General features: G+C 41.4%; 1 protein-coding gene across 2 annotated transcripts; it reads left to right on the top strand.

The window, feature by feature from the left end:
• Nucleotides 1-3,348: 3,348 nt before the first annotated feature.
• On the top strand, nt 3,349-5,117 carry LOC148015340 (uncharacterized protein At4g28440-like). Of its 2 annotated transcripts, XM_087665392.1 has the most exons (4): nt 3,349-3,539; nt 3,702-3,820; nt 3,929-4,171; nt 4,293-5,117. In XM_087665392.1, exons 2-4 carry the CDS (start codon nt 3,781-3,783, stop codon nt 4,481-4,483), a joined length of 474 nt encoding a protein of 157 aa, XP_087521518.1. In that variant the 5' UTR covers nt 3,349-3,539; nt 3,702-3,780; the 3' UTR covers nt 4,484-5,117. The 2 variants fall into 2 exon arrangements, with proteins under 2 accessions (XP_087521518.1, XP_087521519.1); XM_087665393.1 differs by lacking the exon at nt 3,702-3,820 and having other exon boundaries at nt 3,353-3,539.
• The last annotated feature ends 21,672 nt before the right edge of the window (nt 5,118-26,789 follow it).

The raw sequence follows: 26,789 nt of genomic DNA, 5'->3' as shown, positions 1-26,789 counted from the left end.
GCACTTACACAATGATCATAGCTCTCTTCAAGTTTCTCCGTTATGTCTTGCATCTTGATTTGCCACGTATTTTCCCATGGTCTTCTCTACAAATGTGGCAATCCATATACTCTAGCTATAATGTAGTTCCCATCTAGCAAGCAATCCCACAAAAATATAGCCTTTTGTTGTTGGCAATGTTCATACTTCTATCGATTCATATGAAATGTGGCAATCCATATACCTCTATCCATAATGTAGTTCCCATCTAGCAAGCAATGCCACAAAAATGTAGCTTATTTCTTAGATGGTCCACCAACTTTTTATGCATATGAAAAGGAACATGTCCTTTTGCCCATAATATATCTATGCCACATTTGAATTCGATTCTTTCACTGGAATGCATGAAATCCTTATATGGCTTCACATGTACACCAAATTATTGACCATCACAAAGTAAGCACAATTACTCAATCAATCCAATATATCACAATGCATTAGAGCCAATGAGAGTATTAAATTACATGCTACCTTTGGTCGAGGGAGTCTCTTTTTCTACCCCACCCTCAAGCATAGGCTCTATCATGCCATGCTTAGAGGATGTACTCTCATAGCTTGCTCTCTTATCAGTTGCACCTGCCAACAAGGCAACATAATCATGCAACATCATGAATACATAAAGCCCTAGAACAGTCGATGCATAATTACTTGATCAATACAATGTATCAGAATCCCTCTAAGCCAATGAGAGTATTAAATGATAGGCTACCTTTTAGTCAGGGAGTCTCTTTTTCCACCCCTCCCTCAAGCATAAGCTCTACAATGCATGCCATGTGTAGACAATGCATTATCATCCTTTGCTCTCTTGTGAGCTACACCTACCGACAAGGTAACATAAATTTATCATGTGACATTGTCAAAATATAAAGTACTCTAATCCTTGGGGCAAAAGATTGATATCAAAATGCACTATGATATGAGACATTAAAAGCACAAGTTCACAATGCATACATCACCTTTATGAGTTTGTAGGTTCATTTTCAATCACTCCATCAATTTGATCTCCTTGAGATCATGAATATCTCATATGCTTTTCTTGACAATCTTGTTGCTTAATCGAGGTGATTACTCCTACACATTATAGACCAATATTTTGGATCAACCAATTTGATTTGATGTTGATCATTATGACATGCCTAACACAAGTGAATTGTGAATCAAACAATGTCTCCAAGATGATAGTGCAAGAAACATGGATGCTTAAGTTTTCAAATAATAGCCTCGAGCGAGTTAGTGCAGACAACAAATACAACTGAACATCCATGTCTGAATGCATAAAGTCTTCCTATTGGGCATTCATTTGCCTCCATTGGTCATCAAATCTTTCATGCAACATGCAATCCCACCCTTACATGCACCAAGGGCAACATGCATACAGCCTTTGCTACCTCACTCCACTACTCCTCCCTTAGTTTCTTGATTATTTCCTCCCCTCCCCTTTCATCTAATGGGATTCATTTCCAACATTTTGGCACTCCACATGATGAAAAAATTTGATTTTTTTGATTTTCCATTTGCCTCATCTTAATCTTCATCTATGTTGGAGATGCAATTGACCATTGGAAGAAAGCAAAACTGTTTTGGAAGCTTTGTGTTGATAATTTTCTATTTTGAAGGCTAAAGATAATTGTTTGCATATCACATGCCAATGGCTATGTTCACCTAGGTTAGAGGCATCTTTGATGACGTTAGAACTTCTATAGCATCGATGTGGGGAGAGAGAGAGAGAGAGAGAGAGAGAGAGAGAGAGAGAGAGAGAGAGAGAGAGAGAGAGAGAGAGAGAGAGAGAGAGAGAGAGAGAGAGAGAGAGAGAGAGAGAGAGAGAGAGAGAGAGAGAGAGAGAGAGAGAGAGAGAGAGAGAGAGAGAGAGAGAGAGAGAGAGAGAGAGAGAGAGATTATACCTAATTGTAGCCACCACAAGCTCCACACCAATTATAGGGAGGAAACATAGATGTAGATGTCCAAGTGATTGTCCCACAACAAATGTAGCGAGAAAACATAGGTGTAGGTTGAGTTGGTTTCCCTTGTTGCAAAAGGGTTACTCCTAAGATTTGTGCAACCTCATAGAATGAGGTCCTAGGAACCTTTTTCACTGCCTAGCCTTGGCATGTGTGACACAATCACAAGGATGTATGGGCCTCCTTCTGGGATCCCCTTTTCGAGGGGGTATCACCGTTGATTTGATTGTGTTGCAAAGTTTATGCCACATTCAATTAGATTTGACCTCGTAGGCATTGGTTATAAGGTGAAACAAGGTGGGACGATAAGCACCGATATCGAAAGTGAGCACCACATGAGCCAACTAGGAGATATTACTAAATTTTTGATTTGTCATTTTCAAGGGGGGGATTGCAAAGATATTGAGCTTGAAAATTCTGACCACTCTCATCTAATCCTTTGTTTTCTTTTCACTTATGATGAGTGTTTCCATCAAGTTCCTTGAGGGATTAGCATTGTGAATTTCTTTATGCAAACTATCAACATTGCTAGTTTCAAGTGTGAGATTGGTAATTATCACACTTTCTATCCCATCAATCACTCCTTGTGCAAGGGTTACTTTCTGGCCATTGAGATGCATGCATTTCCTCCTCACTATTGATCTCATGATTTTTGGGTCATCTTCCTAATGCTTGATAGTGTTGAGGGGCGTGCACATAAATATCCTTTACGGATGTGGTAATTATCTTATCTTTCTCACTTAACGCAAAGCACATTAGGGGCTCTAAGAGATGGGCCACGCTTAGGTCCATTTTGACCTCTATAGGTTATTGGACTAAAGTCACAAGGAATGTGGCAAAGTAACTTGACTTGTTTTCTTGAAAAAATAAGACCTTGACAAGTAAATCAAACATCACCAAAATAAAGCTACTAGCTCGACTTCAAGAAGTTGAAACACGCGGCAACATGCAACAATCTCTTTCTCTCTCTCTCTGTCCCTTGGTTTTGAAATGCTTGTTTTAGTGGGCTTCACTTTGATTTCTTTTGAAAAGGCTTATTTTAATTGGTTTTTTTGCACAGTCCACACAAGTTTCACCTTGTGTGTGGCAGTTGAGTTTTGCCATCAAACCCGTGCCACACTAGGTAGACATACTTAGGCGCGGCGGGGCTCTAAGAGACATGGAAGATAAGAAGGTAGAAAGACAATTATTGAACTCCTTAGCGGTAATAGTCTTTCCACTTGACCTTTGGTCTAAGCTATTATTTAAATAATAATTAATATTAAATTAATATGAATTAATTAGGAGTAATAAGATAAAGCTTTGAAATAGAAATGACGATTGAGGGTGTAAGAGGCTCTTTTTAAGGTGCCGGGTGGTTTTCGTGGTGTGTCGCAAGAAAACTGAGCGTATTTCCCCCGCCCCATTCTTTCCCCTATCTGGGTGTGTCTCTCCCTCTCTCTCTGTGTCTACAAAACCCTAGAAGCTCCGAACAGGAAGGACGAGGAGCAGCAGTAGAGGAAGAAGAAGAAGAAAAACAAGAAGAAGCGTCCGCCCACACAGGTGACATTCTGGCCTTCCATCCACAGATTCTCTGTTTTCTTCGGCATCTTCTTTTGCGTTGCCTGCTTGTTTTCTGTTTCGTATTCTTGCTTTCCTGTTTGCTGTTCTCTGTCAGGGTTTCTTTCAATGGTTTTATTCGTCTTTTTGGTGTGCTTCCATTAGTTTTTATTGTCCATATCGTTCCCCACGCGGCCTCCCCCGTGGATTCCAAGGATTTTTACTGTGCAGTGGATAAATTTCAATGTTGCTTGATGCGACTGTGTCAATATATCCCAAGATAGGTCTCTTTGGATTCTCTGTTGCGCTGTTTTTGATCGTTCTATGGTTTATTGTGTGCTGCGGAAATTGTCTAAATGCTGATTGGATCACTATCCATTGCTTTGGTGTAGGAGTTGCCATGGCTGCCCGGAATGCTCCCGCCCAACCCAAGCTAAGAAAGCCGGTATTTGTGAAGGTTGACCAGCTGCAGCCAGGAACATCCGGGCACACTTTGGTTGCGAAGGTTGTGAGCTCTAAGATGGTTGTGCAGAGAGCCCGACCGGATCTGAACAACGGTCGGCGTGTCAGAATTGCGGAGTGCGTGGTTGGAGATGAGACTGGGATCATTATCTTCACCGCCAGGAACGAGCAGGGTATGTTATAACTGCAGGTTCTTTTCTCAGTTTCCTGTTTGTATGTGCTGTCAGGTGGAAAAATATGTTACTGCTGAATCTGCATTGCTCTGAAATGACATTTTGATCCTTTTATTTGCAGTGGATATGATGAAGCCTGGTGAGACTGTGATTCTAAGAAATGCAAAAATTGATATGTTCAAGGGGTGCATGAGGTTGGCTGTTGATAAGTGGGGAAGAGTCGAAGTCACAGAACCTGCCAATTTTATTGTGAAGGAAGATAATAATCTCTCTCTTGTTGAGTATGAGCTGGTCAGTGTTGTTGATGGATGAGCATGCAGGCACTGGAAAGAGCCAGCAAGCTCTTAGGTTTCGCTGCTGGCTGAAATGGGTTGAGGTCTTTGTGTTTTGCTGTATTACACTATTGTGGAGAAGCTGCCTTTTTATCAGTCAGAGTGTTGTCTGGGTTCGTGAAGTGCAGGGAACAGTGCTTGGCTGTTCTGATTCATATGGTGGCTCTAGGATGTTAAAGTTACTCGTCAGGATGTTTCTTTTTTCTGGCCACCTTGAATGGGTCTTGTCTCTTTTTGATTGTGGCATTGAAGTATGGTGGTATGAGGCAAGGTGCAGCCTGAAACAGCTCTGAGGCTTATATTTAGCACACCAGGGAGTCCAGGTTATGAAGGCTCGGAGCACTCAGAAGCACTAATTATCAGGGGAAGATTAAGGTGCGAGTTCCTAGTTTTGACATAAGGCAAGCTGACTTCTTGATGAGCCATTTGCTGCAGATGTGCTGCCAAAAGAAGTTAGCTCTAGCTGGCAAGTGCCATTTGAACCTTACGTGGGGCTACACATGTGACAGAGACAATCATATCTTTTTTGTGGAGTGCCACACCTAAGTACTTCAATATATGCTTTATTGTAATCCATGTTAAGCATGCTGAATCCGCAAACCTTAGTTGGGAGATGACTGCTGATTTTGCATTTGGGTTTTATGATTCTGTATGAATGAACAGGTGAGCTACGGATAAACTTTTGAGAGTCAGCTTTACTGTCATTTTGAGAGTCAGCTTTACTGTCATGATTGTGGGTACGAATAAGCTGTGTACTGCATGTACTAGTTATTAGGTAGGAGGTTGTCCATCAGCGAAAGTGTGGTGTATCATTTGGAAGAAAACTTAGGCACTATGTTTAGTTGGCACACATTATGAGTAACAATAACGTGTCTGCTAATATAGGTTGTCTGTTAGTGCTTGCGGCTGTATTAATTTATCTTTGGTTTGTTTATAATTCGATCATTAGTTTCGCAATCATAATTTTGTTTGGTCATACATACTTGATTGTTGGACAGGGAGTTGAATGGCCAAATGTAGATTTGGCCTCATAGGTTGGGGTCATTCAAAAACCAATAGCTGGGCAAAAGCCCAAGTCTTTTGTTGAGGAAAGAAGCAGCTGCCAGCTTTGGACAGGAAAATATTGCAAATGTCATTATCACTGTGAAGGCTTGTTTAGATGGTTTCTTACACTTTTGCAGGTCTGTTAATACCACCTCTGTCAAGTCTTACTGCACTTGTTTATGAGGTATCAAATCATTAGTGTGAGGGGATCTGAGGCTCTACAGTATGAATGGATTTTGTTTAACCTATATCAGGCAGCTCATTGTGATCTTGTTTCTTTAAGTACCTAGCAATAACCGCACTGGTAAGTTAGAACCAGAGATGACCAGACCAGTGTGGGTAGTTGGTTGTGATCAGTCTTAAGTCATGAGTGATATCCTCACTGGTAAGCTACTGGCACCAGAGATAACCAGATCAGTGTGTCATTTCTTCTGAGACGCCTATATGAAGATGCTCCCCAGGGGTAGAAACCTTGTGTGTGAAGAAGGAAACTTTAAAGCAGCCTTTGGGAGTTTGGCTTTAACACAGGAGTCTTCATGTGAGTATCTGGACATGTCCTTTGGTTTTGATCTCACTCTCTCTAAGTCCCTAGTGATATCCCCACTGGTGGGCTAGCTTCAGAGATGACCAGATCGGCTTCCTGGACTTCATGTTTGTTGCAGTAATCTGCATCTATGAGGAAGTGATTTCTCTGATGCACTTCAGGTTTAAGGGGTGTTAGTATCTTGGCCCAGTAAGGGGGCTATTTAAGATGTAAAAATCTAAGTGGATAGAGATTTTGAGGAGACAAATTTTGGGGATACACGATTGATGAGGTAGGCTTTCATAACAGCCTTCATGGATGGACCCGTCTAAGATGGGACGGACTTGAACATTCCTTCAATCTTCAAGTACAGAGTTTTCCTGCAGGTGGCTAATGGCCAGAGCGTTCTGCTCATATGCCAAGATGGATATGGTTTGTTTTTTTCTCATCTTTGATGTGATGTTCAAGTGTATTGAGATGGTTATGTGTTATTTGATGTGTACTTGTGGGAAATGAAACCGGAATTGCAGTACTCCAGATGTTTGTAAGTTGTAATTTGAGTGGTGTCTTGATATGGAAAATGAGCCGGGGATTATAGGCATGTTTGTATGGGTTGTAAGACTGCTTATTTCCTTCTTGAAATGAGTGTGTCAATAGTGTCCTATGGATGGGGTGACTTGGAAAGATGCAAGAACTCATCATGTACTTTGCAAAGAGGGTTATTTATCTGGAAGTTTACTTCTAGTGGTCCATGTTAAGCTCGTTGCTGAAAGTGTGCTCTTGATGGTGTAGCAAGAAGAGAAATATAATGTCATGATCTAGATTCTTTGGGGCATGCAATGCCGAATTTCTTTGGGGCAGGATTCTGGATTTGCAGAAGCTTGTAAGTATTGAAACAAAGGCCTTTTTTGGCTTGGAGTTATATTTTTTTGATTGTGGAGAAGATGATGGTAAAATCAGACGGTTAATTCCATGTTCTGGTTGCAACTTAATGGTGCATGAGGAAAATAATGGTTGCGTTCATGAAGAAAATAATGGTGGCTTCTTGCAACATGTTCCGATGATCTCTGGGCAATCAGGATGAATAGCTTAAGCTTATAAATTTTGTCCAAATCCTTGAACCACTTCAAAGTAAGTTGCTGTGATGTTGCTAGGTGAAGACGGATAAATGAAAGCTTGAGAAGTATCAGTTAAGAATTTGTGCATCTTTTGATTTTCTATCTGGTTCCATTCTCGTTCATGTCAAAGTAGTTGGTAGGTGAAGATGGTTTAAGAAAAAGCTTGAAATGTATCGCTAAAGGATTTGCCCACCCTAATGTCAATATGAAGTTCTAAAAGCAGCTAATGAAAAAAATAAGAAATATTAGGTTTTTTGCGTATTTTGATATTTTTCGCTTTTAGTCAAATAGATCTGGTTATAAATGAAGGGTAAAGAAAAGAGTACAACGAGAGTTCGGTAGAGTGAGATGGAAGGGTGTATTGTTTTAATGTTTTGCCTACTTTAAAAAGAAATAGAGATTACATGGTTCAATTTTTTGGCTACCATGTGCTGTATTTCTTAATGTTCCCCCAATATGTTTGTACCCATACTTTTAGATCTAATCTAAACTATTTCTTGTTGAGAGATTTCCCTAACCAATTACTTGATCTATGTGGCAACCTCCAATCCTACATTGCAGCTGGTGCATGGTTTGAAGATGGAAAAATAGAGCTTGTAAGAGTTGTAATTTTTGCAATGACAAGTTTGACTTGTAATTGATTGTGGGGAGTGGTCTGGGTTGGTATCACCTCTTGCATTAATTGTTCTCTGTGCCTTCGTTTTTTGATGTGTTATCATCTGGCCTCTTTGCGTGAGCTTCCTTGGGTGCAAGCACGACAATTTAGCTATCATTAAAGCCTTGATGACTAATTTCGGTTACAATTTTTTTTTTCTGAGGCCATTGGCAATGTTCACAACGAGATGTGGCTATCGGTGGGTAAGCAAGATGATGGTAGGACTGGCTATCAGCATGACAAGGCCCGTGTAACATAGCATGTTTCTCACCTGAGAGAGAGAAGTGCTTCATCAATTAGCATCATCTGTACCATGGTGTACATGTTGAATAGTGTGATTGTGTACTTCTATATGCAAATGTTTTACAGTAAGGTGGTTGGATTGCATGTTTGTGTGGCTAATATTTTGCATAGAAACAGGCCATGTCTGTCTGTAAGTCATGATTGCATGAAGGGTAACTTTGATATCTTTACAATTGATGCTGGTTGTGATGGATCGTCTATGGGGTCATGCTGGTACAAAAGCATTGCTCTCTCTCTCTCTCTCTCTCTCTCTCTCTCTGTGCACAAGCAAATGGAGGGGCCAATAGTGCTTATGTTGTTGCGGAGGGGGTTGGAGTGGTTGGAGAGGAACTCTTTCTTCTATTGTTTGGTGGTGGGTGGTGTCTAGAGGAAACAATAGTTGCATCACTAGGACGTGGCTGAACCTCTTTTCTCCTGGCCTTTAGGCTGTCCAGCTGCTCTTCTACTTTGCCCCTCTGTCCTACCGCTAGATTGTATGCACTGATGCCCTACGACAAGGATAGCAATGTATGGATCTAAGTGCAACACTTGGTGGGGCAGCTACTGCCTGCATGGTAGCCCTCTTCTCCGATGTAACTACTCTCTCCTCAATAATTCAGTCATGCCATCATCATTAGCTATAACCAGAGCCCCACCGATTAGTGGTAACAAGACATTTATGGAGGCTGCAAAGGCATTCCCAGGCTTGTTTGTGCATTTGTTGATGAACGTGCCATTGATTGCAAGGGTTGGCCACTTGCCTTCACCCACATGTGCTACATGTGGGATTCCCTAGTAAAGGCATTTGACACAAACTCGATTAATGCCAAGGTGTGGGAGTTGGCGGGGCGGGCAAGGGAGGCGTGTAAATACCATTGCTTTATAGGCTCTAAGACCACATTTGCATAGCTCCTAACATAGAGTGCTAGTCTTTTTTCCTTCCAAGCAAGATGCAAAAATTTCTTTAGTTCCAACTACGAACAACTTAGCACATTTTGATATGTTTACCAAGAAAGCCATATTATAAATGAAGGGTTTACAAAAGAGAGAATACGAGGGGCCAATAAAGTGACACTTAAGAATGCAATGTTTTAAGGTTTTGCAAAATCAAAAATATTAAATCAATTTGTATGCCTTAGTTGCTTGACTCTTTGTATGTAATTATTTATATAAGGGCTATAACCCACCAAATTGGGATGAGATCAAATTTGCTTTTGAGGAGTGTCATCTTATTGGCCCATTACCTACATTTAACACTTAGTTTTGTCATTGTAATTGTCAAGTTTCAAACCCACATATTTAGTTGTTTCTTTGTAAAAAGAAATTGGTGCTTCCTTCCATTTCTCACGAGGCCCTATGGGTGAAGATGCTTGTGCTACCTTAGCTCAGTTTGGAATTGAATGGTGTAAATAAAAGAGCCAATTGTTTCGATTCTAAACATGGCTATAACAAAGTTTAGATAAGGATTTGATTTCTTGCCTAGCCTATTAAGATTCTTTCTCGATTGTATCTCTTGAAGTTCACATTTCTCATTAATGTAAGGCTAGCTAGATTGGTTAGCATTGTCGAACCAACTTGCTAATCATGGGTTGCATGGTCTCAAGCTTTGAGGTTGCACTTTGCTCACTTTGCATATTTGAGTAGCAAGGAGGAATTGCGTTGCTTATAATAAAATGATGGATAGTGGACTTCTTGTGCAACAAAAGGCATGTTTAGTGCATACTTCACACAACATGACAACACACTTTGGACACCTCAAACAGTACATAGTTTGTACACAATGACTTGTGAACACCCCATGAATCTCCATGAATGAGTAGCTTGTGACTATATGAGTAATGCTTGTGAACCTTGATTAAATTATCTAATCTAAAATAGTTTACATGCATATTCATGATGGCATACATTATGCCTTTAAAAATATTGATATGAAATCAAAGATAGCTTTGCTTGGGGGGACTAATGCTCATCAAGCCAAGTCATTATGTTCTATGTGCCATTGCATTATTGTAAAGTTTGTGGGTTATTTCATTAGGAGCAAAGGGAAGCGACCAAGTTATTGCACACTTGCTTCCCTTTGGTTCCAAAAGAACAAATAATGTGCTTTTTGTACAATGGATGATGAAGTATGCATATGTATGCATATAATGATTTGTGAAACATTAATAAACTTGCTTCCCTTTGGTCCCAAAAGAACAAATAACGCGCTTATTGTACAATGGATGATGAAGTATGCATATGTATGCATATAATGGTTTGTGAAACATTAATAAACTTAAGAGGCAATAAGCTATGCTTGCACTAAGCTCGATTGATTGTTACAAATTTATATGCACACTTGCTTCCCTTTGGTCCCAAAAGGACAAATAACGCGCTTCTTGTACAATGGATGATGAAGTATGTATATGTATGCATATAATGATTTGTGAAACATTAATAAACTTAAGAGGCAATAAGCTATGCTTGCACTAAGCTCGATTGATTGTTACAAATTTATATATTGGTCACAAAAAACCATGCCTTCCAAAGGAGACATGATATATCTTTGTGAAAGAATTGCACACAAGGCAAAACAATTGAAGTCTTTGCCAAAGCATGTGGGTTTCAAGGGGTGTATCATATCAAAGTGTTGATCTCCATGTGTGTGAGTGAAATTTTTATGGATTAACTTATTGGTATTATAATACACTATGTACCATATGTCTCTCATGGGCTTTCATTAACTTTGTGCATAATGTGACTTAAAAAGCCAAAAGATTAGCATTTAAAAAAGTATGAGAGAAGCATGCAAGAAAAATATGAAAAAGCAAGCCTTAGCTTGACATTGTCTCATCTCTTACATGCACATATATGCACACCTTGCAAAAGAACATCTAACACACACACACACACACACACACACACACACACACACACACACACACACACACACACAAGATGAGCATTTGCAATTTTTATGCTTGTACCATGATATTCATTTTATTAAATAGATTAATTTCTTTCTTGTCTCTTCTCCAAGAAGATGAGCTCTCTCTCTCTCTCTCATGACCATTTATAATTTATATGGTTATAACCATGGTGTTTTCTATCACAAAAGGCTATGTATTAAAACTATTCCTTTCTTTTGTGTCTCTTTTTTAAGAGGATGAGCTTTGTGTGTGTGGGCACGTGTGTGCATGTGCGCATGTTCACAAAACACCTATTTGTATCTTGTATGCTTGTAGCCACAATGATTCTTATCACCATTTTACTCTTTCTTAGCTACCCTTTGTTCCCCTTTCTCACACTCACAAAAGGCTATCTATCTATTCACTACTCTCGTGTGTCTCTATCAAAAAGAGCATATTCATGTTAAATCATAGATATTTACACTTGAAAACTTCAACTATGAATACCTCATATTTTATCCTGATCTTATATCCTTGAAAATTCCATTACACCTATTTATGTGAACAGTTACTTTAGCAAATGGCCAAAATCTATCTATCTATCTTAATGAGTGTTGGGGGTTAAAGACTGCTTTTGCCTAGCCACCTACATTTACTAGTATATAGACTCGCACACTTATATATTGTAGGTGGTGGGCATATCATTGTTAGTGGGTTGCTAGTAATGGATACTTGACATTCATTGGTTATATGCATCCACCTACATTTACTAGTATATAGACTCGCACACTTATATATTGTAGGTGGTGGGCATATCATTGTTAGTGGGTTGCTAGTAATGGATACTTGACATGCATTGGTTATATGCATCTATATATTTGGCATTCCATATGCTTTAATAGTTCTTGGTACTTCTTTGCTACACTACTAGTTGTATTCTATATATCTTGGATTGCTACTTGGATATTCATGGTAGTGAAAGCTTGATCCATTGGTAATTTGCCTATTGATTTATGGTCATTTATTGCAGTTTTATGGATAGCAATGGTGGATACTGTTTATGAGCAGTTTCCTTGAGCATAGATGCCTTGTTTTGAGTACTCTACTGCATATTGTTTGTGGACAGCTATATATCCTTTTGTTCCCTACCTCTTGCCCGCTCTTTTGGATTAGTTTTGGGACTGTTTTGTTGTAATTACAACAGCCCATACTCTTGTACTTTGTTGTCATTTGCAATCATTATGGTACGTACTTCTCATGCATCAACCGATAGTGCTATTTTCAATATTGAAAAGCTTGATGGTAACAACTTTCAATATTGAAAGATGCAAATGAGGTAAGTATTGTGTAGAAGAAGTAAGTTAGGCCATTGAAAACAAATGACATAAAAGTAGAAGGTTGGGATAGAGATGATTAGAATGAGCTTGATGAGTTATGTAAGTCCACTATCATATTGTCTTTGTCTAAGCAAGGGTATTTCAATGTTATCTCTACTAATAGTGGTGCATATGAGTTGTGGAAGAAGATCTTTATGACAAGTAGAGTCCAATTGAAAAAGCTTGTGGACCTTTGGATGACGGAGAGCATCCCCATGTCTACTCATTTGAATGAGTTCCATTCTATTTTCAACTAGCTTATCTTGAAGGACATCAAGTTTGAAGATAACATAAAGTCTTTTATCTTGCTTGTTACATTACTAAAGTCATAGGATACATTTTGTTCTGCTATGAGTGCTAATCCCCCTGAGGTTGGTTTTAAATGTAATGATGTAGAGAGTGATTTACTCACAGAAGAAGCAAACAGGAAGAATATTGATGTAGCTCACACTTCTCATGCACTTATTGTTAGAGGTAGAAATGGTGAAAATGATAATAATAACTATGGTAGAGACTCACAGCCCAATGGTTGGCAATCTTGTAGTAAGGCTCACAATTGTAACTCCTCTTTGACATGTCATTATTATGGGCAGTCGGGTCATAACTATATTGTTATGGGTATAGTTAGACTAGGAGATGGCACTGCATTGGATATCATCGACATAGGTGATATTAGAATATAGTTTAGTAATTGTACCCCTTTTGTGCTTCATGATGTATGTCATGTCCTAGCTTTGACGAAAAGTTTTATTTCAATTGAAAAGTTGGATGATGATAGGTACCATGTATCTTTTGGTGATTCTTCATGGAATAATACTTATGGCAATCTTGTTTTTGCTAGAGGTGCCAAGGTTGGCAGCCTCTACCCTTTGCTTGTTTCTGGGTTTGTTGACTATGATTGATCTTCCACATGTATCTTTATGTCATTGTCACCTTGGGCAAATGTCTTTGAAAGAAATGAAAGTATTGACCCATTTGTAGTATCTTCCATCCTTGGATTACTCTTGTTTTGATTCATGCAATCATTGTCTTTATGGTAGGTAGACTCGTAATTCACATAAGAAGTCTGGTTTTATACATGTGGGTGAGTCTTTGGTCCTATGCATTTAGATATTTGTGGCACCATGCCTTATTAGTCCTTGGGTGGAGACGAAGTATTTTGTTACATTCATAGATGATTATTCACATAAGGTTTGGGCCTATATTATGAAGCATAAATTGGATGTTTTGTTTATGTTTCAATGCTTTCTTGCCATGGTTGAGAACCAATTTGGGTATAGGATAAAATACTTATGGTTTAACAACAGGGATAAATATGTTTCTAAGGCTTTTGAGAAACTTTATGATGAGAGGGGTATTTAGCATCAGTTGACCACCCCATATACTCCACATGAGAATGGTATTGCAGAGTGCATGAATAGGAATATTCAAGAAAGAGTCCATTGTATGCTTAGTCATGCAGGCTTATCACATTAGTTTTGGATTGAGGTAGTTACTATTGCCATGCAACCCATTATTAGATCTCTATGCATTGCTCTTGGTGGTAGTTGCAGAGGAGGTATGGTTTGGAAAACCTCCCTCTATGCACACTTGCAAGTCTTTGAATATGAGGTTTTCTACCATATTCCTTAAGACAAGTATAATAAATTAAGTTTGAAATTTTTCAAATGCATCTTTCTTGGAGATAGGGATGCATATGAGATGGGCTATCACCTTTGGGATTTGCACGCTTGGAAGGTTATTCGCAGCCATGATATTATCTTCCATGAGGATAATATGGTATAAGGCCATAGCAGGCGATTTAGGTATGTAGGGTGATTTTTTAGGAGAATCTTTTTGTTATAGTCTAGGGCTTATTCCATTAAGCTTAAGTTATATGTCTTGGTAGTGTTTTAGACATGGCTTGCATTGGTTGAAAACCAGATTGGGCATAGGCTGAAATGCTTGAGGATTGACAATGGGGGAGAATATGTGTCATGTGCCTTTGAGCAGCTATGTGACGAAAGGGGTATTAAGCATTAGTTGACTGCCCACTATACCCTACCCAAGAATGGTTTGGCTAAGCGGATGAATAGAACTATCCAAGAGTGTGTACGCAGTATGGTTAGCCATGCAGATCTACCACAAAGCTTTTGGGAAACAGTCATTACAGCTATGCATATCCCAGTGGTTTGGATTTCCATGTTGCAGAGGAGGTATGAACTGGGAAACCTCCGTCTTATGCGCATATACGTGTCTTTTGGATATGAGGCATACTGCCATGTGCCCAAGGACAAGCACAGTAAGATGGATCCTAAGAGTATCAAATGCATTTTCCTTGGCTATGGAGATGCAAGCAAGATGGGTTACTACCTCTAGGATCTACACAGGTGCGAAAAGTCATCTGTAGCCATGATGTAGTCTTCCATGAAGACAAGATGCATAGGCAGCTTGAGAAGGTGGTAGAGATATGCATGGTTATATTCTAGGAGGAGCCACGTGCTCCTACACAGCCAGTTGGATAGCCTGTAGTAGCAATTGGTACACACGGCCAGGGTGTTAGACAGGATGTTAGAAATGCAACAGAGCCTGTAGTGAGATGGTCTACTAGAGATAGACATCCCCCTGATAGATTTGAGCCCTCCATACATTATATCTTGGTTACAGATGCATGAGAGCCTCTCACCTATCATGAGGCTATGCATAGGGGTGACAGTCACTCCTGGAAGAGGAGTATGCAGTTTGAGATGGACTCTATGCATAAGAATGTGACTTGGGATTTGGTTGCATTGCCTAAGGGCAAGAAGGCTTTGCCGTGCAAATGGGTGTACAAGCTAGAAAGTATCCTTGGAAACCCCAAGGCAGCTTATAAGGCAAGACTTATATCTAAGGGTTTAAAACAGGAGCATGGAGTTGACTTTGATGAATACTTTTCTCCTGTGGTCAAGATGACCACGCTTCACTTGGTTTTGGCCTTAGTCGCACAGCTTGACTTGGAATGTATGAGATGGATGTCAAGACTACATTCTTGCATGGAAATTTGCATGATGAGATTTACATGGAGTAGCCTAAGGGCTTTGTAGAACCTGGTAGGGAGCACCTAGTGTGCAAGTTGAAGAAAAGTCTTTATGGCTTGAAGTAGGCACCTAGGGAGTGGTATCATAAGTTTGATGCCTTTATGCAGTCACAGGGCTACAACAAGAGTGCTATGGATCCGTGTCTTTACACGAAGAAAGCCCGTGATGGCTCATTGCTTATTTTGGCACTTTATGTGGATAATATGCTGATAGCAGGGAAAGCTCATGATGAGATGGATGCTCTTAAATATCAGTTGAAGAAAAGCTTTGAGATGAAGGATTTGGGACAGGCCTCTCACATTCTTGGTATGCGCATTAAGCATGACAGGCATCAGGGACTACTCTATCTCTCATAAAGAGAGTACATTTATAAAGTCCTTGAACGTTTCCGCATGCAGGACCTGAAGCCTATTGGCTGTCCATTACCTTCTTATGTGAAGGTCTCACAGGTCGATTGTCCACAGATAAATTTTTTGTAGATAGATGAGCAAAGGGCCGAGATGGCCAAAATCCCTTATGCATCAGCCATGGGTAGTTTGATGTATGCCATGATAGCCACTCGACCAGATATTGCCTTTGTAGTTGGTGTTGTGGCACGCTATATGGCTACACTTGGCATGAAACATTGGTATGCCATGAAGGGCATCATGAGGTGCTTGAAGGGCACAATAGATATGTGCATTTTCTACGGCAACCAGGATACATGAGTTGTTGGGTACATAGACTCTGATTATGTAGGACATGCAGATAGTAGGAAGTTCACTTCTAGCTATGTATTCACCTATGTTGGAGGTGCTGTCTCTTGGATGTCCAGGGTTCAAAAGTATACGACTCTCTCTACCACTGAGGTCGAGTATGTTGCAGCCACTGAGACTTGCAATGAGGCCATATGGTTGGGCTTTGGTTCATGACCTTGGGATTGATGCTATATCTACATTACATTTGGATTCTATGAGTGCTATTTAGCTAGCCAAGAATCTGGTCTTCCATGCAAAGATGAAACACATTGAGGTGAGGTATCACTTCATACGTGGGGTCATGGAGGATAGGCCTATTGACCTTGTCAAGATCTCCATTGACGAAAATCCTATAGATCTGCTCACAAAAAGCCTCACTAGTGAGTGCTTTGCCTTAGGAGATTGATGGGCGTTGGATGAGATGACGTTTTTCCTCATCTTGTTGTATATGTGTACATTGTACTGACTATTTTTTTTTTCTTTTCACTCCTCACTAGGACAGATTCACCTTTAAGTGAGACATTATTGGGAGTAAAGGCACCTTTGCCTAACCGCCCATGTATCACTACACTAACAGTACCCACCACTGCACATTGCAGGTGGTGGGCGCCCGTCACCGTCACTTTATTCTTTATTCTTTTAGTGACAGTTTGAATAAAGGAAGGCCTGGTCACACATTGTGATTGTTGGAGTTTCCATTTGGTCTCTCTCTCTTTCTTGCCCTTGCTCTCCTGTCATAGCTCTTCCAAGAAAGCTTCGATCCTTCTCACCTTTCAAATGGTTGGACACCACATTTACCACACTTGCTAAAAGCTACGATCGACTAGACCTAGGTCTTTTAGACGAGCCTTTAGAAACGGAGGTACGTACGAGTGCCTTGCTCATGGGAAGAATCCAAATTCATATTTGTTAAAGCTCCCCAGGCAGTTGATGAATTAATTGCCACCAAGATATCTTGAGAACACGCACAAAAACAATGCCTCATTACCTCTTATGACAAGAGTATAATCCTTGCCACACCGACCAGGAAATTGAGGAGTTGAAGCAACTTGATGACAACGACTCCTCTTTCTTGAGGAAATGGTATGCTCTTTGACTTCAATGGGGGCAAGAGGGCTACAAAATCATGACTACCATTGAGCAACGACATGCAATCAAAACCTCAGAGTATGACCCCACCTATGTAGCTCCAACCTCCTACAGGGTGTTGACCACCATTCGTAACTGACCCCTAGAAGAGCACCTCCTAACCCACCCATATTTAGATCAAATTTTGACTGAGGAGGAGTTACACATTGCCAGTCGAATAGACTCTTGTGACTTCCTCATGGATGTTCTCACCTGCATCACTCAAGTAGGCATCCGTCCTTTTGACATGGACAACTATTCTAATCTAGAATACAATCCGAACTTCTATGCTTGGCTCATTCAAAAGTGAAACACTGAGAGCGTGCGTTGAATGCCATTGACCTCTCAATCCTTAATCCTAGGAAGGATTATTCTCAATTCCAAAGGGGAGGGGGTAAGGTGAATCAAACATGTAAGTTTAATGAAACATGCAAGGAAAAAACCCTCAATCAATGTCCACAAGTAGAAAAGAATGGATGAAAATCAACTTGTGATTGAGGAAAAGTGTCATAAATTTTTGGAATGAATGGACTCCTTGAAGGAAAATTCACTTTTTGTACTTAAGCATTTTATTATTTCCATAAAAGGATAATTAATTCCTGCTTACCTTTTAGCAAGAAATTATCGTAAGGACACTAATGGTGAACTATGGTATCATGGCAGGAACTCAAAATGGCAGCACAGTAGGATTGGGCCCATCGGCTTCCATTCACGGAAGAAGAAAGGGCAAAGTACCACATCTCCCTCGAGAACCGTGCCTATGACTAGCTAAAGTTTAGAACTATCCACAACATTGAAGAAGTCGTGGCCAAGGAGAAGGTTGCCAAAAGAGTTGTGGAACAGTCCAATCTTGCTAAATATGTCGAGAAATTTGGGTAGGAGACCAACCACACTAAGTGCATAGAGTTTTTGAGAACCTATGATCCTGAGACAGAGAATGTGGCACTGTGACAGTCGAAAGAGGAGAAGGAGCCAAGCAGGTGTAGGTCCAGTTGAGTAAAGCCTTAGTGGAGAAAAAACTAGGGCTCGAGCACAAAGTGGAAAGGAGGCCAAAAAGGAATGTCTATGCTATTTGAACATGAAGAAGGACCAAGTTTTGACCAATGGTGGCATCAACATCTAAGACATCATGGATCCAGAAGTAAGGCTTCAAGCAAAAGTCATCCACTCCTTGTTCTCTAGCCAAAGGTATGATTCACTTATGCACATAATCAACGTGTCCATGTTGGAAAGCATGGCAACTCATTCATTGGATGAGGTGGATTGGAATGGGTATGTGAGAAAGACGATTGACCAATCAGTCAAGGCACTAGCCCTAGGTAGCAAACCGACTCTGGCGAGGAATCCCCAGCGTCAAAGGCAAGAGGGAGCTGAAAGAAAGAAACCATCATCAAAATCTTCATTTATTGGATACAATGGTGTGTTGACTGCTCTTAACCAAGAGGTAGTGAAAGAGGCGCATAATGAAGAAGGAGAAGGAGTCGATGGGACAGGTCGCCTCCCCACCATGAGTGAGAGAAATCCTGTGAAAGAACTGTAAGTGACGAAGAGGAGGAACATGAAACCCAATCTAGCCATGGAAGGGCTAAGAAAGCAAAGAAGAAGACCACACACACAAGAAGCAAGAAGAAGGAAGGGGAAAGCAGATATGTAAAAGGCTTGAAAAGAGTCTAAGAAAGACGAGGAAGAAAGGAAGAAAAAACAAAAAGAAGAGTCTAACAGATTGAAAGAAGAGTCGAAGAAGAAAGAATGAGGAAAATAGCTGAAAAAGAGGAAGAATTGAAGAGGAATGAAGAAGAGGACATCGTGCTAGCAACATGCATGTCAATAGAACAACAATGCAAATAGGATGACCTGGGTGCTAACGCACCACGAGATGAAGGCCCAGGCTCAAGTGCCCAAGTTCCAAAGATCACGCTACCTCTGCTGAAAGAAGGAAAGGGCAAGGGCCTAATTGAATGCATCCCTACTCTCTTAGTGCCCACTACCTCAACAACCACAACCACAACCACCCAAGGCTGCACACCTAAAGTTGATGCTAGCAACATGTTGGCTTGGGTGCAATTCTTGGCTAATAAAGAAATGGCCCAAGGCACAAGTGAAGGTACCCTTGTAGTAGAAACCAAGTGACCAATAGCAGTAGTAGACACCGAGTCGAGATAGGACCCTAAGAGGCAAAGGGTGGAAACCTCCACGACCTCCATTCCCACACCAATGATGCCACCTACAAACTATGATGAGTAAGTCAAAGAGCTACTCTCGCAGTTAGAGAAAGAAAAGGAGGATAAGAAGGTGGCAGTGGTGGTTGAGTTAGAAGCCAAGTTCATGGCGGCATTCCAATTAGAGAAGACCTGCCAAGTAGCTATGCGCCAAAAAGAAATACATGAGCTAAAGGTAAAGCTCAAAGCTAAGGAAGGAGAAGAAGGAAAATGTGAAGCAAGGCTGGCTGAGGAGAAACAAAACCTAGTGAGGATGCAACAAAGTATTGACGAACTGGTAAGAAGAGCTACAAGAAGAAATGAAGAATGTCCAAGACGCCACAGAAATGGTAGAAGTAGCAAGAGAGGAAAGGGCCAAATGTATCAGGAGGAGATAGAAAACTTGAAAGAAGAGACAACCTTGGGGCAGGAGAAGCAAAAGAGGTTGGAGATAGAGATTGAAGATCAAGAGCAAAGACTGATGGTCCTGGCTCAAAGGCAAGGGGAGAGCCTTGAAGAAATGAAAGAGAGAGTAGAAGATTGGGCTAATCATAATGAAAGAAGAGTCAAGGACTTGGCGCATCATCTAGCTCATGTGGAAGGAGATAGAGTGTTAGTAGAGAGCAAGGCAGAGGCCGCTCAAGTGAGCCTAGAGACCCAACAATGTGCCTTCCTTAACACAATCCTAGACATCACTCAAACAGAAGAAGGGGGGACCATTGGACCATTGGACCATTGAAGAGAAAGCTAGAGATTGCTCGCAAGGCCTTGAGAGCACGATTGCATGTGCTAGCGCAACCAGTGGGTGTCAACCTTAGCCCTAAAGAATAGAGGAGTTATCTACTAAGGGCACGCTTGACCCCACAAGAAGTGGATGCACTAGGGTTCGTTGAGGGGGCACAACAGGAGCACAAACAAGAAGAAGAGGCAAGAACAAGTTTTGAGATGAGACCTCAAGAGGAAGGACTCATCCCACAACCCCCTTCCCCTTGACTCAAAGTATAGGAGGAGGTGGACACCTTTGCGGAAAGAAAAGCGGAGCTTAAGAAGAAGATACAATAGATGGTAAAGCAAGCACGGAGAAGACTGAATGCCCAACTAGTAGTAGTGCCAACAACACCTATCCCACCAAGCCAAGATGACTTCCCAACAAGCTTTAATGTTGAACTCATCATCTTGGAGCAATGTTGTTTGGTACGTGGAATATGACAGTGTTGGGTTGTTTATGCGAGCTCCTAGCCATCATGCAAATTGGTACTAAGGGCATGTCACTAGGCTTACCAATTGCCTTAGCGGCTTGCTCATACTCCTCATTATCTGAGAATGGAAGATCGATCATGGCTAGCACGTGCATCTAATCTCGCTCATCCTCAAGACAAGGGATACTTGGTGAGTGGCCCGTACAAATTTTTAACTTGCGCATCACCCTTTAGCATGGTTGAGATGGCATGCAAGTTGACTAGTGCAGTCTTCCAAGTACCCATCTTTACCCTTACCGCTTTTGTTCGATTTCCTAGGAAGATCTCACCGTTTCCCTAGTCTTCTATGACTCGTGTGTTGTGCATCCAGGGTCAACCTAACATGATGTTGTAGTCCACTCCTTTCATGACTATGAAGTCTACGGAGAACTGGACTCCCGTGATCTTCAATGGCCAATTCTTTAGTACTCAGAATGGCTTTACTTTCATTCCGTTAGCCAATGTGACATTAAATCTAGTATTCTCAATAGGCGGGTTACCCCAAGCCTGGAGCATTGCATGGCTAAGCACACTGACTCCTACCCTCATGTCTATGATTCCCTTTCTTGTGGTATCGCTTAGAGCTAGGATTGGTAAGACTGTTGCATTTTGGTGCCTTCCCAGAAAGAATTAACATGCAAGGACTTGGGCACTGAGTGCAATGTCAAACTCGGTATCTGCATCACAACATCATGCTCATGCAAGTCAGTAGTAGCTTGCTCTATCGATCCTTCCACCCACTACTTTAGTTCTTTCCATAGTGTCAGATGCTCCCTAAGCAGGTCTCCTAAGTTTAGAGTCACCGAAGTGGTTACTAGCATTGTGAGGAGATTGCTAACTGCTTGCTTCTTTCTTGATTTTGCATTTCTTAGCCAATGGTCTTAGCTGATTTACTAGCTTGTAGCGTTTAAACTTTGTCTAAGTGGCATTGCATGTGGTTCAGTTGCGTCTCTTGATTTTGGTCGTGGAGGCGAAACTTGTGTGCTTACGCTTGAGAGATCATCGATCTCATCCTCCAAGATGGGCTCAGCATCCTATAGGTGTTTCTAGGCTTCTTTCACCCACTCCTTTACTTTTTCTATGGCTTCTAGTTGGTGCTTTGGGTTGGGATACTCCCCTACCTTAGCACTCCCCTTCTCAATAGTCTTTGGAGTAAATGTCTTTGCCTTTGTGTCTATGATCTTCTTTCCAACAAGCAGTGTTGTGGCACTCTCGGTTTTAAGTGAGACCTTTGCATCAAATTTTTTTTTTCTTTGCCTCCTATAGCTATCCTTTCCAATTCAGGTTGCGTCTAAGTTGCTAGGCCCTGGCAATAAAATACCGGCCTACTTTGTCTGTGCTCGGGTCATGACATGTAATGGGATGGGCATGGCCTCCCCATCCCATTACATGTCATGACCAGAGCACAGACAAAGTAGGTCGGCATTGCCTGTGTGTCTATGACCTTCTTTCCAACAAGCAGTGTTGTGGCACTCTCGGTTTTAAATGAGACCTTTGCATCGTTTTTTTTTTCTTTGTCTCCTATAGCTCTTCTTTCCTATTGAGGTTGCATCTAAGTTGCTAGGCCCTGGCAGTAAAATGCCGGCCTACTTTGTCTGTGCTTGGGTCATGACATGTAATGGGATGGGCGTGGCCTCCCCATCGAGTGTCTTGATGCCAAACAACCCCAATGGGACTGATGGCACAATTGCCAAACTAGAGGATGGTTTCCATCTAGGGCAATCATCAAAGAGATAAGTGATTCCACACTCATCTCTCGGCGCATCTGAGATCAACCTTATCTCAATTCACTTAGTTTCTGTCGAGGTAGCGTGAAGAGATGTGTCTTGGGTGACAACAAGTCCAACAACAAAAGTAGCCTTTACCTCTCCCTCTTCCTAAAGCCATCATTGGTACTAGTCAATAATCCATGAGGATTGGATTGTCCTCTTCGTCGTACGAGACATAAGGGTTCACATAGAGCTCCTCATCATTCAGTTGCTCCTCCACATAGTGGACTAGAGTGTTGCTCGATGGATGGGTTATGAAAGGTCCATGTGGTCAAGGTATGCATGTGGGATTTATCTCCATCCTAGAAATGGATGGTTCAGCATCTTTAGGTGCTAGGAGAGCCAATGGAGCTCTCCTCCGGAAGAAATTTGGTGACCTATTCCTAGGTAAGGCTGGTTGTAAGGTTGAGAGTATGGAAGTCTCCTTAGTAGCCTGCAATGCATGGCATCGTAGAGCCGAACCTACCGCAATTGGCGCATGGTCTGGACCTAGGGTCTTGACACTCAGCTAGCACGTGGTTTTTGCCACAATACACACACTGGACATGTGGGCGCATAGGTCTCCTCATCATCTCTTGTAGTCTCACTAGCTCCATCTTCATCTCTGCTAGCTCCTAGTTTTGGTCAATGCTCTTTCCCTTATCCTAGCTACTTGGGACCGACTGATCCCTGGATGTGATTTCCCTTTTTGAGGTTCTAGAGCTAGTCTTGATATGACTTGAGCTCTTGGAGCTCGTCTCCTTGAGCTAGACATCCACTCTTATGGCCTCTTCAAAGACCCTAGTTAGTGCGTCTTGCTCCAAGCTTGAGTTGCCTGTCAAGGCCTTGTAGAGTTTCTCACTTCGTATTTCATTGATAAAGACCGTGGACATTGCTCTTTCCGTGGGTCGTTTGTTTGTTAGGATTCTCTTATAGAGACTCCTCACATGGGTCACATAATCCCTGATATCTTCCTTATCTCTATGCTTCACATTCATGAGCCATACGATCAAATTATCTGAGTACCCAGCCTCCAAGAATCTCTTAATGAAGAGGTTCTTGAGATGGTTGAAATTGTTTCATTTTACAACATCTAAGCGTGTGTACCAAGTCCTTCCCTTATCCCTAAGCATAGGCCAAAGGCTTGCGAGTGCTGGGTGAGATCGATGAGGTCGTTGGTCTCACAGGCGTGCTCGAACTACTCTACGAAGCTGTAGGGATTATCATTGGCTGGTACTTGTCTAAGTACTTAGCAACAACATGGATTTTTGACTGGCTCTTGGAGCCCTGGTTGACTCCTAATCCTGCAAGCAATTAGTTTGCAAGTGCTGTTGCACTCTGCTATGTTGACATGTTATCTAATAGTCGCTTCATGAGAAGCTCGCTCAGTATAAAATCTCCTTCTAGTTCTCTCTCTCTCTCTCTCTCTGTGTGTGTGTCAGATTATGTTCGATTTCTGTTTGCTAAGGCTAACACTCGTTGGATCTACCACATTTCTATGTTCTATGTCAAAAGCTTCTAGCTTGTTGTTCTTGATTGTATGCCACTATGCCAGCCTTGCAAAGCTTTCTACACTACTTTCCTCTCCTCTTCAAGATCCACTATGATGTCCTCAGATGGCCTATTGTGGTAGTCCATCTGGGTTTGCAAGTTGTACTTGCTCACCATCTGTTGGATTTAATTCGGGAAATCCCCCAAATCAAGCTTCTCATTGTGTCTATGGTTCATGCTAATCTCTGCCATGTCTACTATCTCTTGCTCCACTAGGGCGTCGACGAGGTTGATCAAGTCGGGTAGATTCACATCCCCAATGATGTCGGTCCTCAATGAGTCTAACTCTTGTGTTGTGTCATTTCACTTGGTCCTACCCTTGGGGTTTTTGATCACCCGACTAAGTTTAAGGGTCTTCTCCTATTGGTGGGTTCATTTGAATTGTTAAGTCTAAGTGTGTTCCTTGTTATTTACAAACAATCCTCAATTAACATTCACTCAGCGTGTGTGCAGGCTCTTTTCTGTGCACAGTGCAAAATCAAGCTTTCAGTTTAAGTGCACTTCAAGTGTCAAAAATAATATGAGTGCAAACACAAGGTGGTAGGTGCGGCTCTTGCACTTCGTTTATGTACTTGGCCTAATAGGGCTTTAAGCTCGGTTCTTGGCTGCTCTCACTGGTTTCTAAGGTTTGCGCTACATCTTTCCGCTCGTTCAAGGTTAAATTGAGAGTCTACAACTTAGTTTGGTGCTCTTAGCGGGGTGGGCAGCTAGCAAGTTGGCTAGCATTATTACTAGATTTGCAATTCATTGGTTCTTTCGTTTCTTGCACCAAAAATGTGTTACATTTGTCAGTATCACTCTCGGGGGTTCGACCCCTAGCTATGGTCCAAGTTAGTCACTCAGGGTCAAAAAGTGTCAATTCAAGAAAAATCTAAATTTGGCCAAGTTGGTCCAAATTGTAGGGTTCAAGTGTCAAATTCAGCCCCCATCTGAGGCTGAGTGGGCTAAGTGACAACTGAGTTGAATGGTTGAACGAAGCGTCTAAATGAGACTGGGCCAAATGGTCAAGGACTGAGTGGTAGCAGGGCTGAGTGGCGAATTCGATCATCAGCTATCCAAGTGGTAGTAGGGTTGAGTGGGCCGAATGTAAGCGTGTCGAGGGCCGATTCTGGGGTTCGGCTCGAAGTGGCTGTCGGAGTCTGTGTGACTCAAACAGGCTGAGTGCAACGGTGCATGGCAACATCCAAGATGATTTTCATTTCGTTTGTGCGATCTATAACATACTATGTGGCAAGCACTTTCACAATAGATCAATGGACAAAGGTTAAGGTTTGTATATACCTGACGTGCTTGAAAAATGCTCGTAGTAGAGGCTGATCGATGGGTCACAAGAAATGGGTCTCTCTAAGCTCTCTCTCTCTCTCTCTCTCTCTCTCTCTTTCAATGCTACTGTTACAAATGAGCTTCTCCCTTGATCTCTTGGGTTTAAACCCTTTCCCAACTAAGGCTAACCTCTCTAATCAATCCCCTTGCGACATTAACACATCTAAGTGCTCTTTTTTTCCATTTTTCCTTGTTTTGTGCCTTATTTGGGACTGTTTTATAGCAGCAACCCTAAAGTTTTTTGCTTTGATTTCTCGATCCTATCCTACTCTAAATGCAACAAAAATCAAAACCCAAAAACTGAAATGATTCCTCCTACTTGCCTAATCATAAAAAAATTGAAATACTTACTTATTGTGAAGATTAAAACCCCAAAATCTCCTACCTATCTCAAGCTCCGATTTTTCAGGAATGAAACCTTCATTGCTTGAGTTGAGGCATGCAAGTGCTCAAGCTTAAATCCATTGGTCTTGGCAACAAAACCAAAATGTAGAGGGAGCTCACGCTCAACTGCCAAGACCCATTGACCGCTTATTGCTTCAAGTGTTTCAAGCAAGCAAAAATGGCTATCGTCACCTAGTCAATGCACCTTCCATCCTACCGAGGTGTAGTGAGCTTACCTTGATGCCCAAACGAGTAGCCTCCTCATTCAAGAAAGCTGGTAGCTCCATGATTCGTGATGTGAGCTCAAGTATCCTCAAGCCTTCACCTCCAAGCTCCATCCTCCATAGCTGTGCATGAGACAAGAGAATAGAAGAGAAGACAAGAAGAAGAAGAGAGGAGATAATGGAGAGCTTCTTCTCCAAGATCCCTCACCCTCACACACTCAATCCCTCACACTCTCACACTCCCTCTCTCAAAAGTAAGAAGGAGAGAAGAAGAGAAGAAGAAGATTCCACTTTAGCCACACACCAAAGAATGAGCTTCTCATTCACTTTTGAGTTTAGATACAAAACCCTTATCCCTTTGGGCATCCATCCCTTTTACATGACCGGCCATTGTGGCAAGGTTCTCTTTTTCCCATTACCTTCTAGTTGCCCTTTCTCTTTACCTACGCCTGTCTACCCTTTACAATTTGCACAGGAGGGAGCTTGGCGCTCTTTTACAAAAGTTTTAGGAGCTCTTTGCATTTAAAAATGTGCTTTTGCCTTTGACTTAGATTTTGAGGTTGCCCTTGTGCTTTTGGTTGTTTCCCTTCTTGCTTCTTCCTTTGTGTTCACATTTGGAGTTTTCTTGGACTTCTTTTTCTCTGTCTCAAACTGGGGTTAATAGAGTACAACTCCAATAGAAAAGCAAGTGAACAAATGGTTACAAATCCATCATTCAATTAGTTAGATGATATAATGGAAATCACAATTGAGTTTTAATAGTCTAATAATGTGAAAGCTACCACTACTAAGTGATTTATCTAAGTCTATAAG

This window comes from Lygodium microphyllum, chromosome 24, assembly GCF_053477565.2.
Source record: "Lygodium microphyllum isolate KBCC chromosome 24, Lygodium_microphyllum_v1.1.10, whole genome shotgun sequence".
Taxonomy (NCBI): Eukaryota; Viridiplantae; Streptophyta; class Polypodiopsida; order Schizaeales; family Lygodiaceae; genus Lygodium; species Lygodium microphyllum.
This window is presented reverse-complemented; position numbering and strand designations above follow the sequence as displayed.